The sequence below is a fragment of the Parasteatoda tepidariorum genome, chromosome 1, assembly GCF_982258835.1.
Source record: "Parasteatoda tepidariorum strain Cologne lab strain chromosome 1, Ptep-v5.0, whole genome shotgun sequence".
NCBI lineage: Eukaryota > Metazoa > Arthropoda > Arachnida > Araneae > Theridiidae > Parasteatoda > Parasteatoda tepidariorum.
In genome coordinates, this window is record NC_141755.1 from 31,585,925 (window position 1) to 31,599,760 (window position 13,836).

Genomic DNA, 13,836 nt, shown 5'->3' on the forward strand with positions numbered 1-13,836 from the left:
AATTAAAAAAATATGTTCATTTATCCAAAAAACAAATAGACGAACTATTTCAAAATTTGATAAAAAAACAATGGATACCCAGCTAAAGTAATTAAATTCTATACAAAATAATTTAGTTAATCGTATGTTATTATTAATAAATTTACAAAAAACTTTGTTACTTTATATTTTTACTGTGAGCAAATTCAACTAGGGCAAATCGGTGGCTAAAAATCATGTTTTTCTCTCTCGTTCTCTCTTTTTTAAAAAAATAAATGTTAATTTTCCAAAATCATTAAAATTGTATAATTAAATATCAACCTTATTAGTTATAAACTTCTTTAAATTATCCAGTATAATATTATTATCTTGCACACATCCATTTTTGGGCCAATCCTTGATAACTAACAAATCAAAAAAGCTTCAGTACAGCAGTAAGAACACGCCATAAAACAAAATCCCTCTTTTTACGCTTTTATCTCCGTTTGCGCTCATGTTTTCATATTTTGTAATCTGGCAATTTTATTACGAAAATATTTTCAATCCTTCTTGAAAGATTCCGATACACATAAGTTCATTTGAATTCACTACTCGCTTCATAAATTTTGCTGTTTTTTTCTTTACATTTCATTTTCTGTTTCTTGCAAGATATATTTTTTACTTAATGTGTTCTATTTTTAAAAAAATTTTTTTGAGTGCCCCTCACACTATTGTATTAATATATTTTGGTTTGCCTGTATTGATACAATATTAGAAAGCACTCCTTTTAGCGGATATAATTGTGTGAACAGATGAAGAGATATCTTTTTGTTTTCTGGTTTTTTTAATATTTATTTTTTAAATAATAATACGTAATTTCAGTAATATGTAAAATCCTGTAATATGAACAACTGTTTATGCTGACAGATGTGGAGTTAATATTTGCTTAAATTTTTGATTACACAATGAATGTGTCAAAATATGCTTACCTATCCAGGTAGATTCCCGACTACGAAACATTTCTAATTAAATATTTTTAAACTTTGACTCATAGAGCCAGAGGAAATATTTCTATAAGAAAGCAACATAGAGATGTAGATAATAATTTTCACTGATATTAGAGGTAAATTAACAATTGAAACTAAGTTTAAATTGGAAAATCGAAAGAGTTACAAGTAAAATAAATCATATTAAGGAAATAATCCTTGGTTAATTCTCAATTTAATAAAATATCTAATTTAAAAGATGAACCAGTTAGCGATTGTTTACTTTTCAATTTTGTTATGGAAACAAAGGAAACTTTGCCATTTTTAACTTTCAAAAAACTAATAAATAACTTTTACTTTGAAATATTTTAAATGTAATTCTCTGGAAGTAATGATGAATATTAGGAAGTTTTTAAACAAATAGAACTTATAAATGTTCAGTTTATAATTATTTTGGCAAATTAATCCGTTTTTTCAGCAAATATTTTTTACTCTCATTCGATTAAATAAAGGTTGCAAGAGACAGAAAAAAGCAGCTGTAAGCGTACCAAACGCATAATTACAAAGCAGACTGAAAAAAATTGAAAAGTTTTTTCCAGGTTTTCAAAGTTGTTCTTGTTTTACGTGTCATAAATTATGTGTGTCTCACAAACTTTTCATTATTTTTTGAAATACTTTTATTTAAATTTTCCGCATGAAATATTTAAAGTTTGAGAATTAAACTAATCATTACTCAAGATATTATCTATTTTAAATATTTGAATTAAATTAAGAGCTATGCTAACATGAGATTTTTTAGAGAAAGAAGCTTAGAAGATTTATGTCTAAATACGGTAGTAACTTATTTAGGTAATTCCCATTCACTCTCTGCATTAGGAGAGAAATACAATACTTTCCTACGTAAGTTAAATCCTTTTACTTAAAGTTTTTTGATCTGTTACTAAATTAAAACTTCTTTTACTATTTTGCGTCCTTTTTGCAACTACTAAGCTTTGATAATTAAATTAATCTGGACTTATTATTATTTGAATAGTTGTAAGGTTTTGTTATTTTTACTAATTGATATACGGTGTAAAGTCGCGTATCCGGAATCGGTGGGACTTCCAGAAGTCCATATAATAGATTTTTCCGTATAATACACCCCCAAGGTAAACAAAGCTTAAAATGATTTAATAAACGATCTGAATCTAAGAAGCAAAAAATAAATAAACACTATTTTTAAGGGGAATAATGTTTTAGCATTAAAATATCTAATCAATCAAATATAAAATATTAGAAAAAAAATATTATTGCTGAAAATATGGAAAACGAAAAAAATTTAACAGTTACGAAAATATTAATCCGCCATTTTGGACTAGAAGGATTCAAGCAGGAAGGGGAAAGGAAGCTTAAAATGATCTAAATCTAAGAAGCAAAAAATAAATAAACATTATTTTTAAGGGGAATAATGTTTTAGTATTAGAATATCTAATCAATAAAATATGAAATGTTAGAAAAAAAATATTATTGCTTAAAATATAGAAAACTAAAAAAAATTGACATATGAAAATAATAATCCGCCATTTTTAACTAGAATGATTCAAGCAAGAAAGGGAAATTCCCGTCGTTCATTAAGGTGGGTAGATGGAGGAGAAAAATTCATTTCCTCCTTATTTGTGAAAGAAAATAAGTGTAAAGAGGAGATCATTTAAGTTGAGGGTGGGGAAGTAACAAATTATTGTTTTCTCTCCAAGCATTGGCTATCAATCAAGCATAAAGGCGGGACACGCTGATCGGGTTCTCTTTATTTTTTCTTTTATGACTGAAAGAATCTGCTAAAGAAAGAATGTTATCCCCTTTCCCCCCCGCCTCCTAAATATTACTTGGTATGGGGAAGAACGAATGTTTTGTTTCTCAAGGACGTGTATCCTTTTAGACCTATTCAAATTTTCCATTCTGACTCCCCCTCCACCTTAACGCTTGCCCCGTTTACCCTTTTCCACAGTATTTCTTCTTTCAATAAAAAGGTTCCAGGAAATGCCTCTTTTACTAGCCACCTGCATGGGAAAGGAGGGGGGGGGGGAGGGGACTCAGTTGCGGTCTTTTGAAAACAAATCTCCCTCTTTTTCCTACATTCCAAGGGAGGAGCGACACTAACGGTCACTCAATGGTCTTGGTAGATCTTCACTTCCCCTTTCTGGTGATTTATGGGTTCGATGCATAAATCAGAGGTTCAGTGCAAGCTAGAAAAAGAGAAAATGCGTCAAAAGATTTTTTTCTTTTTTTTTAGGAAAGGGGAAGATGGAGGGATGTTTGTTTATTTTGATTGTTAAAAAGTGTCCGGGAAATCGACCCTTCCGGGAAAGGGACGTCCGGATATGGGACGTTACACTGTAATTGTATTGTATTAGGTTGCTTTCTGTTGTATGTGATTCATTTAGTTTCTTTAATACATCAAACTTTAATACTGTTGAATTTTTCACTCAGCTGGGCACTAGCGTAAAATCTTCAAATAATTAAGACCTTAGCCCAAATAAATAAATTGAAAAATTCGAGAACTATAGTTAATTATATTTATTTATGGTAGGGATGTTACGGGTACTTGGCAATTACCCAGCCAGATTATCTTTACACAGACCTGAAAAAATAATTTCAGCAGCAGGTTCAGGGTGAGTAGACCCAGTTTTTAGTCTTAAGACTCGGCATTGGTTATCTGGTGATTGATATTACACTAAGAAGATTTTTGTACCGTAACCTGCAGCAGAATAACTGCCAAGTCTTAGCAAAAGCTCATGAGTAACTGAATAATAAAAAAAATAAGAACTGTGAGGTACAGGGTAACTGAACACAGTTTTTAGTCTCAAGGCCCAGTATCAGGGACCTGAAACCCATTTTTAGTTCTATTACCCAGTTTTTTTTTTACGGGTTATTCAGTGCTGGGTACCATACATTAGAAAGACTTTTGTATCGTGATCTGCAGCAGAATAATCGCCAAGTCTTGGCAATAGCCCGCAAGAAACTATTCTAATATTACTACTAATTTGAATTACATTAAAGATTAATTTCCTAGTAAATAAAAGAGCATTTTAAAACTGAGACAGTTGTTTTAACAAAAATTAATTAATAAATTATCTCATTATTTTTACGTAGCTAGACAAAAAATTCATTTTGAAAATTTTTTTGCATTTTCAGCATAAATTGAAAAGCAAAATGTATGAATAAAATTGTCTATCAGTAACTTTAAATTAAACTTTTATGAGAAATGTGTTTTTCCAGTTTCCAATCAATTTGGTTAAAGTTCTTTTAGCGTTGGATTAGCCATTAGAGGGTACCATGATTTCTTTCCCTGTGAAAAATTTAAATACACGTTGCACTGAAAAGTTTTTATGAAGCAATATTTTCCCTTGTTTGTTACTTGATAAGGAGTTCTTTTATCTTTTAAGGCTTCAAAAATTATTAAGATACCGAGGTAAAATCTTAAGATTAAGGATAGCAAAATAAATCTTCTATTCAATATTGGTTATAAGTTTTTTGTCTTACACAAAATGTGTAAGAGATTATATTTAAGTTGATCTCATTACACATAAATTATGTTTATTGTAACTTGATAGTTTAAAATTTTTTCATTTAATATACCAGGGGTGGCGAAGCTCCTTGATAATCGAGCCATTTTTCAAAATTTGAAATTTTTCGCGAGCCGTAATTAAACACATATTTAAAAGGTATGCAAGAAAAGTATTAAAAAAAATTTTTTTTACAAAAATTATATTTATTGAAAATATATAAATAAAAGTACAAAATATGTGTATTGAATTATTTTACTTCTCTTGATAATTCTTTAAAATTTGGTGAATAATTGGTGACAGCACTTCTCAGTAATTCCTTGAGATGCTGGTTAGTTAATACTGATCAGTATTTGGATTTCACGAATTTTAAACGGGAATAAAATTATTCACATAAGTACGTTGTTCCGAATATTGAAATAATTCGACAAGCAGCCTTTCATAATTCAGGATACTTCGATTCTGGCACAAATTTTCTAAATTCAGTAATCAACGTTGACTTATATTTTAATTGTAGAGCTTGATCATCTTGCATCTCTATTAATCGAGAGCCATAAGTAATCCTTTAAAGAGCCGCATGGAGCTCGCGAGCCACAGGTTGGCCACCCTTGTAATATACTCTAATTTAATTCACAAGTATTTTAAAATTTTCTACATTTAATAGAAGTAACATTTATAAATCATCTTGAAAATTTAAGTAAATCAAATGAAAAATGAATTAATTATAGAGTCTAAGATAAGATCGCTCCACTTCAAAGCAAAGTATTACGTTAATCATTCTACACCGAAACAGTCATCCACAAATTCCTTTTCAAAACTTTTTTTTAAAAATTTAGTTTAAAAAAATATTAAAATAAATTTTATGTTTTTATTTATATTAGCGCACAATAAATTTCTTTGCAACTATATCCAATAAAATATTTGTTTAATAGAAAATTAAAATACAGTTTTTATATTGTTTTGCATAAATATTATAATACCTGGCTGGGTAATAAATCCATATTTTACTGTGTTTCCGAAACTGGCCGGTTAACCATAAAAATTTTGCCGCGTGCCCGTAACCAGTTAGATAAAAGATTAAATTTTCTCTGAGTACCCAGACTAAAAATTTTTTTTATACTCAATACTTATTTACCTATACAGCAAAGAGAATAAAATAAAGTGTAGAAATCAATTATTTTCAAAAGTTTATTTAGAAGACAATGAAGCGATAAAACAGTACTTCAGGATGCACTTTATTAAAATAAACCAATTGGCCCAAACAAGCTATGCTGTGAAAACGGCAGGCTGTGGCTGTATAAATATAAAAACTTCGAAAAATAAAAATTATTGGACAAATTTTATATATTTAATATCCTCAGATGGAGTATCAAGGATCCGAACCCAGGAGCATTGAAAAATTCAGGTTTTCGGCTGATGGTGATCTATAGTGTTATATCAGTATCAGCAAGAAATCCGAATTAATACACTACTGGTCATTAAAATTGGTACACCAGAAGAAACCCACCACAGTCATGAAATTTCGTTGAAAGAGAAATCTTGGTGTGATATGTGAACTATGAGATTTTCAGGTGGCAGCAGCCTATAATATTAGCAATAAACACTAACCTTATAGGCCAGGTATTATAATGATAGTTAATAAAAGCAGAGATTTATATAAAAGAGAGGTAGTATCAATTTTCTCATAATCAAGTTGCATTTGGATGATATTTTCTGCTTAAAAAGTAGCTGAAATCGCTCGTGTAAGAAAAAAAATTGTATACCAGCACATGTCTGTTCTTAATTAAGAAAAGATTATAGCCTATCTCGATAGCGTTTATCGTAAACCTTTAACTGCCCTCAGAATATAAGATTCAGAATGGTTATATTTATAAGAACTAAATATTTATACATTTTTTTGCATTAAAATTTTCTTTTGTATTTAAATAATATTTATTCTAATTGTTAATCTATTTGCAGGGTAAATTTTATTATTATTGTTTTGTTTTAAAATGATAATTAGTTTTGCTTTTCTTATATATAGGGAAACGTTACTCAGATAGGATTTATAGTATATTGAAAAAGACTGGTTGTATTAATGAGGATTTGATTGATTGGCTTATTTCTCCTTATTGGAACGATATAACAGTTGAGAAAACTCACTCTATCCCGAAATTAATTCCTAAGTTTATATTTTATGGAAATGTAAGTTCTTGATTATATAACAATTTTATTTACTGATTAGTTTATTTTTTTTAGTCTTGAAGTTAAAAATCTTAGTTTTGATACTAAACCAGTAGCTCATAAGATATACTTTTGTTTGATTATAAGAGTAAACCAAATTTGCTCTGACTTACATTTAATTCTGTAAATTTACATTTCTATATTGGTAATTTTTTGCCCTTCAAATTTAGCTGGAGTGCATCTAATTTTTAGTTGTAAGTAATTACTTTGCATTATTTCTTTACGAATCACTCTTTTTCCCGTGATCCAATATTAAGATTTTTGTAAGTAAAAAATATCTCGTATGAGCATTTGAAATTAACTAATTGTTTATAGAATGAACCAGTGGTGTATAGCCGAGGGGGAGGGCAACCCCAGAAGTCATGAAAAATTGAATTTGTTGGTCACAAAGAAGATTTGATTCATATAAATTTTTTTAATGGTACTAAGAAATGTTATAGATAACAATTTATTAAAAGACTAACTTTTAAGACTGAATTCAAATAAATGCAAAAAAATTTCTCTTACTCTCAAAAGTATTTCCTAAAATACTGAGAAGAGAACTTAGTTCTACTTATTTCCTACTATAGTTGTTATTATTGTGCCTGCACCATCACCAAGGAGTACATAAGTTGACAGATAGGTCACCTTTTGTACCTGTTAAGTGACATTTCATATTTACTACAGTACAGAACCCGTTATCCGGAAATCAGGAAACCGGAAAACCAAAAAACCGGAACAAAATTCGATAAATTTTCTTGCCATTTTTAAAAACAATTTTTTTTTCCTCGTAAGATTTTACGATTTTTCTTTCTTTTTTAAAGAGGTTTACCTTACCATCATTTTGGAAATAATCATTAGTGTATTACTTCATCGTTTTTTCTTTTTTTTAAGATTTTTTGGTTTTAAATTTCTTGTTTTTTTTTAGTTGGGTTTAACAATAAAAAAAACCCGGCTTTTTGTAGCGATTCAGAAAACCGGAAAAATCAGTTATCCGGAATAGCGATGGTCCCGACCGTTCCGGATAATCGGTTCCCTACTGTACTAAGTGACATTTCATATTTATTACTAAGTGACATTTCATATTTACTACTAAATGACATTTCATATTCACAACTAAGTGACATTTCATATTTACTACTAAGTGACATTTCATATTTAGGATGAGGATTTTCTTTCAATTGCATACAGCTCTGAAATCCTTTTTGCTAACAACACAGCTAATTTTTTCTTCGCTGAATGGGAAGATAAACTAATTTTTCCCCATAATCATAAAATTTTAAATTTCAAATTTTAAGAATATTCTTTCATTTTTTTTAATATTATTATTTACATTTGGGTATTTATTTTCTCCCTATTTTCTCAAATAGTTTTGAAAGAGTATAAAGAAATTTATTTTGAAATTTATGTTCATGCTGTAGTAACAGGTGAAATGTTCTTCTTACCCATACTGCTGTTTTTATTTTATATTAAAAATATTAACTATTTTGATTCTTAATTGTAGAGTTTTTATGTATATTCTATGTTTCAATTTTTTCTGACTTATCAAATTATCACATTAATCTCATTATAATTTAATTAGTTTTTCTTTTTTTATAATTAAATAAAAAAATAGTTTTGATCATGAATAACAGTTACATATCTTTGCTATTCCAACTATTCATTCTAGCAGTATAAAACAATATTGTAGGAGCTACTATTTTTATTATTATTGTGGGTAATATTAACATACAGTAAGTGGGATATTAACATAAAAATTTTCGTAATTTTTTTTTTTTTCTGTTTTATTTATATTACAACCCGGATACTAAAGATTTATTTTTTAGATGAAATTTTTGCCTTTTCTATCGCTATTCCTATAACCTCCTATATATATACCTCCTATTTTACCTAATTCCTCCTATATATTTTGATACTAATAGCCTCATTTAATTTTTTTCCCTTTCTTTATTTTCATTTCAGAAAATCACTTCTGTCAGCTTTGAAAATTCTTCGACTTCAGTGAAAATATTGTCTGCAGTTGTGTGCCTTTTACCTCATTTGAAATCTTTGAACCTCAGTGGTACTAGTTGCACTGATGATTTGTTAATACTTATAAGGAAAATGTGTCCTGAGCTATCTTCTTTAAGTTTGTTTGAATGCAATGTCACTGATGATGGAATGAAAAATTTATGTTATGTCAATCGAAAAAAGGTTGGCTTTGATTCTTTAAAGGTGCTTAATATTGAAAAAACCAAAGTCAAATCTAATGGCATCGCATATATTTTAAGGAATTTAAAACTTCAAGTTATAAAATATCCTGAAATTGCAACTATTTTGTACTATTTCCACCTTTCAAAAGTAAATAAATCTGTAGATGTTTCAAAGATATATGAATTAAAAGAATTAGAATATTCATCAAATAAATTATTGTCAACCATTAGTTTTCTAAAGATATTGGAAGTATGGGTAAATATGTGTCCCAATGTGGAGAAGCTGGCAGTTGTTGATTGGCTGTCTGAATGCGATTTTGAGTTGTGTCTAAGGTTTGAGAATTTAAATAGCTTTAAATTTGCTGAATTACCTAACTCAGGAAATCCTGCTAAAGAGGGTCTTGCTTACTTTATAGAAAACCAAGGAGTGAAACTAACAGAACTTGTCTTACAAAACGTTTCAGTTTCTGTTGAAGTTATTGGAAGAGTGTGCCTTAATTTGAAAAAATTGACTTTGAATAATATTAAATACCAAGACATTGATGATACCGTTTTGAGTGACAAGGTACACCACTTGAATTCTTTGGCTAAGTTGTCCGTCAAAAACTCATGCTTGTACGAAAGATCTACAAATAAGTCAATCAATTTATTACTAAGCATATCTAAAAATATTGAATCAGTTTCCTTTCATTGTGTAAGAAATCTCTCTGAGGTGTTGATAGATAATATAATCAACATGCAGCATTTAGTTAAAGCTAAATTTGTTTTCACCGACATTAAAGATGCTGCTGCTATGAAACTGTTTACTTGCAAAAATATCCAGAAACTGTATTTAGATGGTTGTCCATATGTATGTGTTGAAAAATGTGCTAATGTTTTTTGTTCACATGTTAAAAGCAATGTTGGGAATACATTTTCTTGGCAAATAGAATATGATGAAAGAATTACTTGAAGAAAAAGTTCTATTTATTTTTGATATTTTGTGTTGAGGAGGCCTACGTGTATGTGTACGCTGCTTTTGCAAAAATGTAAAATTGTGTTCATATGGGATAAGGACGTAAACAAAATTGTGGCAGATTAATATATATTGTTTGAAAAACAAAAGGTTTCATCAGCTTTAATGAAAAATACTTATATTAACTTTAGTTTAAGTCAATAGGAATTTTCTTATCTTATTCTAAAAAAAAAAAAAAAAATCTTAGAATATATTAACTGTTATTATTTGAAAAGACCTTATTTTACTTGAAAGAGTTACAACGAAACCTCCAGAAAAGACTTCTTTTTACGACACTTTCCGGAGACACAGAATTTTTCCCATAGACTTTGTGTTGAAGAAAACCTTTAGGAGAGACCATAAAAACCTCTCCAAGCGACCGGGCAAAACTCTGTGCCAAATGCGTAAAAGATTAAATAAGGAAATACGAAAAAATATCAAAACAAAAAATATTAACAAAACAAATAAGTAAAATAAAATATATTCAAAATATTTGTGCAAGGCTCTTACTTAGAGAGCTCTTTTTGATGATCTCTGAAAGAGATCTACAATCTCATGTTGTAGTCGGAGTGCACTAAAGATGATGCTATTAAAATAAGTTGAAAGTTAAATTTGAAAAAAGTTGTTTGAGAAATAACTAAGCAGAATGATTCTTAGATTTTTATTAAGCAGAAATATGTTTAGTTGCTTTTTTACTGTAACAAAAGAAAGCATCGATATGCAAAGCCTCATTGATTTGATTGGTCTTTTTTGGATAAAACTAAACTGCTGTAAAAGTTTAATGAGTTCATAACCTTAGACAAAGTGTAAAATTAAAATATTTTAAATATTAATGTGTGGGGCCGATAAAGTTTGGAGGTAATTGACCCTTCTGCCCATGCTATAATCGGACTATGGGGTTACGATGCGAGTCTGCCCTGAATGTTTAAATTGATATTTATTCAAGTGATTTTTTATTTATTTTGAGAGTAAGATATATAAACTGAGTTATGAGTATTATGCTTATAAGTAATCCTGGGCCATCTGTAATTGTTATCATTCAAGCCTGTGATTGCTTTGTTAGAAAACTTGTTTTTAACAATATTTTTTTCCTTCTTAATTGAATGACATATTTCATTCAAATTTTTATAACTTGATTTTTCATATTTTTATGTCATCAAGTTTTAATGTATTTTTTACTTATCAAATGAATTGGAATATTTGCTGTTAAACTTATTTTTATCAAATTTGTTGCAAACATATGTTGCTAAATTTTTGTTCCTATACAGACAGTACAGAGTTAGATCAGAATGACAGACTTAGACATGCTATCTGTCATAAGCAAAGGGTTAAATATGCTGTAATGAATTTAAATAGATAAAATGCTTATTTCATGAATTTAGGGATTTTTTTAAAAATATTTGTAGTTTTTATATTTTTTTTGAAAGTATTTATTTGGGGAAACTAAATAGGAAACATTCAGAAGTTTTTTGAATTATCAAAGCTTCACTGTATTTATTATTAAATAAACGAACTAGAATGTTTTTTTTTTTTCAATTAAAAACGTCACTGGAATAAAAAAAAATATATGAAGATGATAATAAAAGTCAATATGTTTCAAGCGCTAAAAAAAAAGTCCAACTCTCAACAATTTCCAGGTGTGAATCAATTTTCAGAACCACAAATGATTACTTTTGATTTCTGTCGTTGACCATTTTCACACTTTTTTAAGCCAGTGAAGTTTTTAATGTATTTTCACTTCAGTTTTTTGGAATTATTTATTTAGAATGTTGTTAAGAATGTTCATGGACGTAGCGTGAGGAGGGACGAACTGTTTGTTCTTAGAAAAATACTTGTTTTATTTAAATTTTACACATACATTTATATATAACTATATTATATATAAAAATAATAAATACGTACATATACATAAAACCCAAATAGTTTTCTAAAAGCAAAATGTGTGCCCCCTCTCATGCTATGCCTAAGTTGAACTTGTTTCTGTTAAATATGTGCTAACTTGCGACACATATTATGAACACAGTGTTGTTTAATATACTGTTAAGTTGAAATTAATAAAATGTTTTTTCTTGAATTTATTATTCTACTTTTTAAAATTTATTAAGTAAACTTAAATAGGAAACCAACCTTTTTTTTAATAAATATTTTAGAAAAAATACATGTACTGTGAACACAGTGTTGTTTAATATACTGTTAAGTTGAAATTAATAAAATATTTTTTCTGGAATTTATTATTTTACTTTTTTGATATTTATTAGGTAAACTTAAATAGGAAACAAACTTTTTTTAATAAATATTTTAGAAAAAATATGACAATTTTCAGCTTAATTTTAAAGCTTCGTAATTTCTATTTGTATCAAGTGTTTAAATTTGTAATAGGCACTTTAGATGGCTCATTTTAATGTACTGCAAAATAATTTTTATGTGTAAAAGGTCATCTTAAAAATTCTACGAGGATAAACTAAGCAATTAAAATAAGAAAAATTTATAAGAGTGTTCAATTTTATGTCACCTTTAAAAAAGCTGAAATTTTAACAGTGCATTAAGTCTCTTGAAAATTTCCCACACATTCTTCATATTCATTCATTTAAGACTGTAACAAGCTCATGGCAGTAGGTAGGGCTTTAAGTTTATTTTGGGATTTAAAATATTTTTAAATATTATTTCTCCTTAGTAAAAATCATTTTTGTTTCTTAAAAGTCAAAAACTTATTTTAGAATTTTTTTTTAAATGTTACCTTTCTTTATTTTTAGTTAATTTGCGTAGAATTTTAGATTTTCTTTTGTAGTCCATATTAAATAAACTCTTTCATATTTATCATCCAAGATGAAGTTTTCTAACTATAGTTTAAATGAGAAAGAAGCTGTCATGAATTTAAAGTCTACAGGATCGTTGATTTAAACATTTAATTAATATAAAATGTTAATAAAAATTTCTATGTTAATTTTTAATAAAAAAGAGTAGCCCAGTTGATAAGGCATTTTTTTTTTTTAGAAAGCTTCCTTTTCAAGTCGGATTTGTCAGAGTTTTTTAAAAATGGAAAAATCATTATGGATCATGTCCCCGAGATATTTTTTGCCATTTTTGTAAAAAACTTTATTTTAAAATAGAAAATTTACCTTAAAGTTATATATATGTTAAATTTTGTTTTTTCCTTAGAGTAAAATGTTATTTTCTTAAAAAAAAAGCCACTACAAATTAAATAGCAATAATACATAGTGGGAAAGGCTTAGTTTTTTTTACACATACTGGCAATTTGAAATTTTTAGGACTAGTATCTAAAATTGCCCCTTGAATCCACTGCCCAAATTTCCTGTTTCTAAGAATTGACAGTTTAAAAGTAACATGCAACCCCTTCCATAGATTGATGATAATACATCAATTGACAATTTTCAGAAATTGTTTTTTTTTGCTGTAAATCTTTAAGCTTATTAAGTGACTGTTCTATCACAGAAAAAGATGAAAGATTTTTTTGACATTTTATTCATTTATATTTTTTTTATAAATGAGCAAGAACTCAAGAACTTTTTATGCACATTGAAAATTTTTGATGCACAATTATAAAATTAGTTTATCCATATAATTCCGCGTAAAAAATAGCTTTTAATAAATATTTATAATTTTTTACATCATTTTTAAGAATGTAATTTTACATGGTAAAATACAAAATTTGAGTAGTTTGTCTGTAGAATTGTAGCTGAAAAATCGAAATTTAAAAGTACAGCCTCCTTAAAATTCGGTTTCTCAGGAACTATTTTGTATCTTGCCATGTAAAATTACACTCTTTAAAATGATGTAAAAAGTTGTATACCTTACAATTCAAAATTTTTCAACTATTATAAATTATATTTGGATAAATGAATTTTATAATAGTGCGAAAATTTTTTCAATTTGCTTAAAAAGTTCTCGAGATATAGCGAAATACTCAAAAATCAAAATTTACATTAAGGGATTCAAATTTT

General features: G+C 27.9%; 1 protein-coding gene and 1 non-coding gene across 3 annotated transcripts in view; one reads left to right on the forward strand and one right to left on the reverse strand.

The window, feature by feature from the left end:
• Nucleotides 1-1,412, reverse strand: part of LOC107439633 (uncharacterized) — a 63,111-nt gene extending 61,699 nt beyond the window's left edge. For both annotated transcript variants that reach the window (XM_016052298.4, XM_016052297.4), the window contains exon 1: nt 948-1,412. In XM_016052298.4, coding sequence (XP_015907784.3) covers nt 948-978 — 31 coding nt within the window. In that variant the 5' untranslated portion in view covers nt 979-1,412. The remainder of the gene's footprint in view (nt 1-947) is intronic.
• Nucleotides 1,413-1,482: 70 nt separating this feature from the next.
• On the forward strand, nt 1,483-11,438 carry LOC107439634 (uncharacterized). The gene is made up of 3 exons (XR_011636628.2): nt 1,483-1,844; nt 6,510-6,670; nt 8,651-11,438. It is a non-coding gene; the product is annotated as an uncharacterized LOC107439634 (transcript).
• The last annotated feature ends 2,398 nt before the right edge of the window (nt 11,439-13,836 follow it).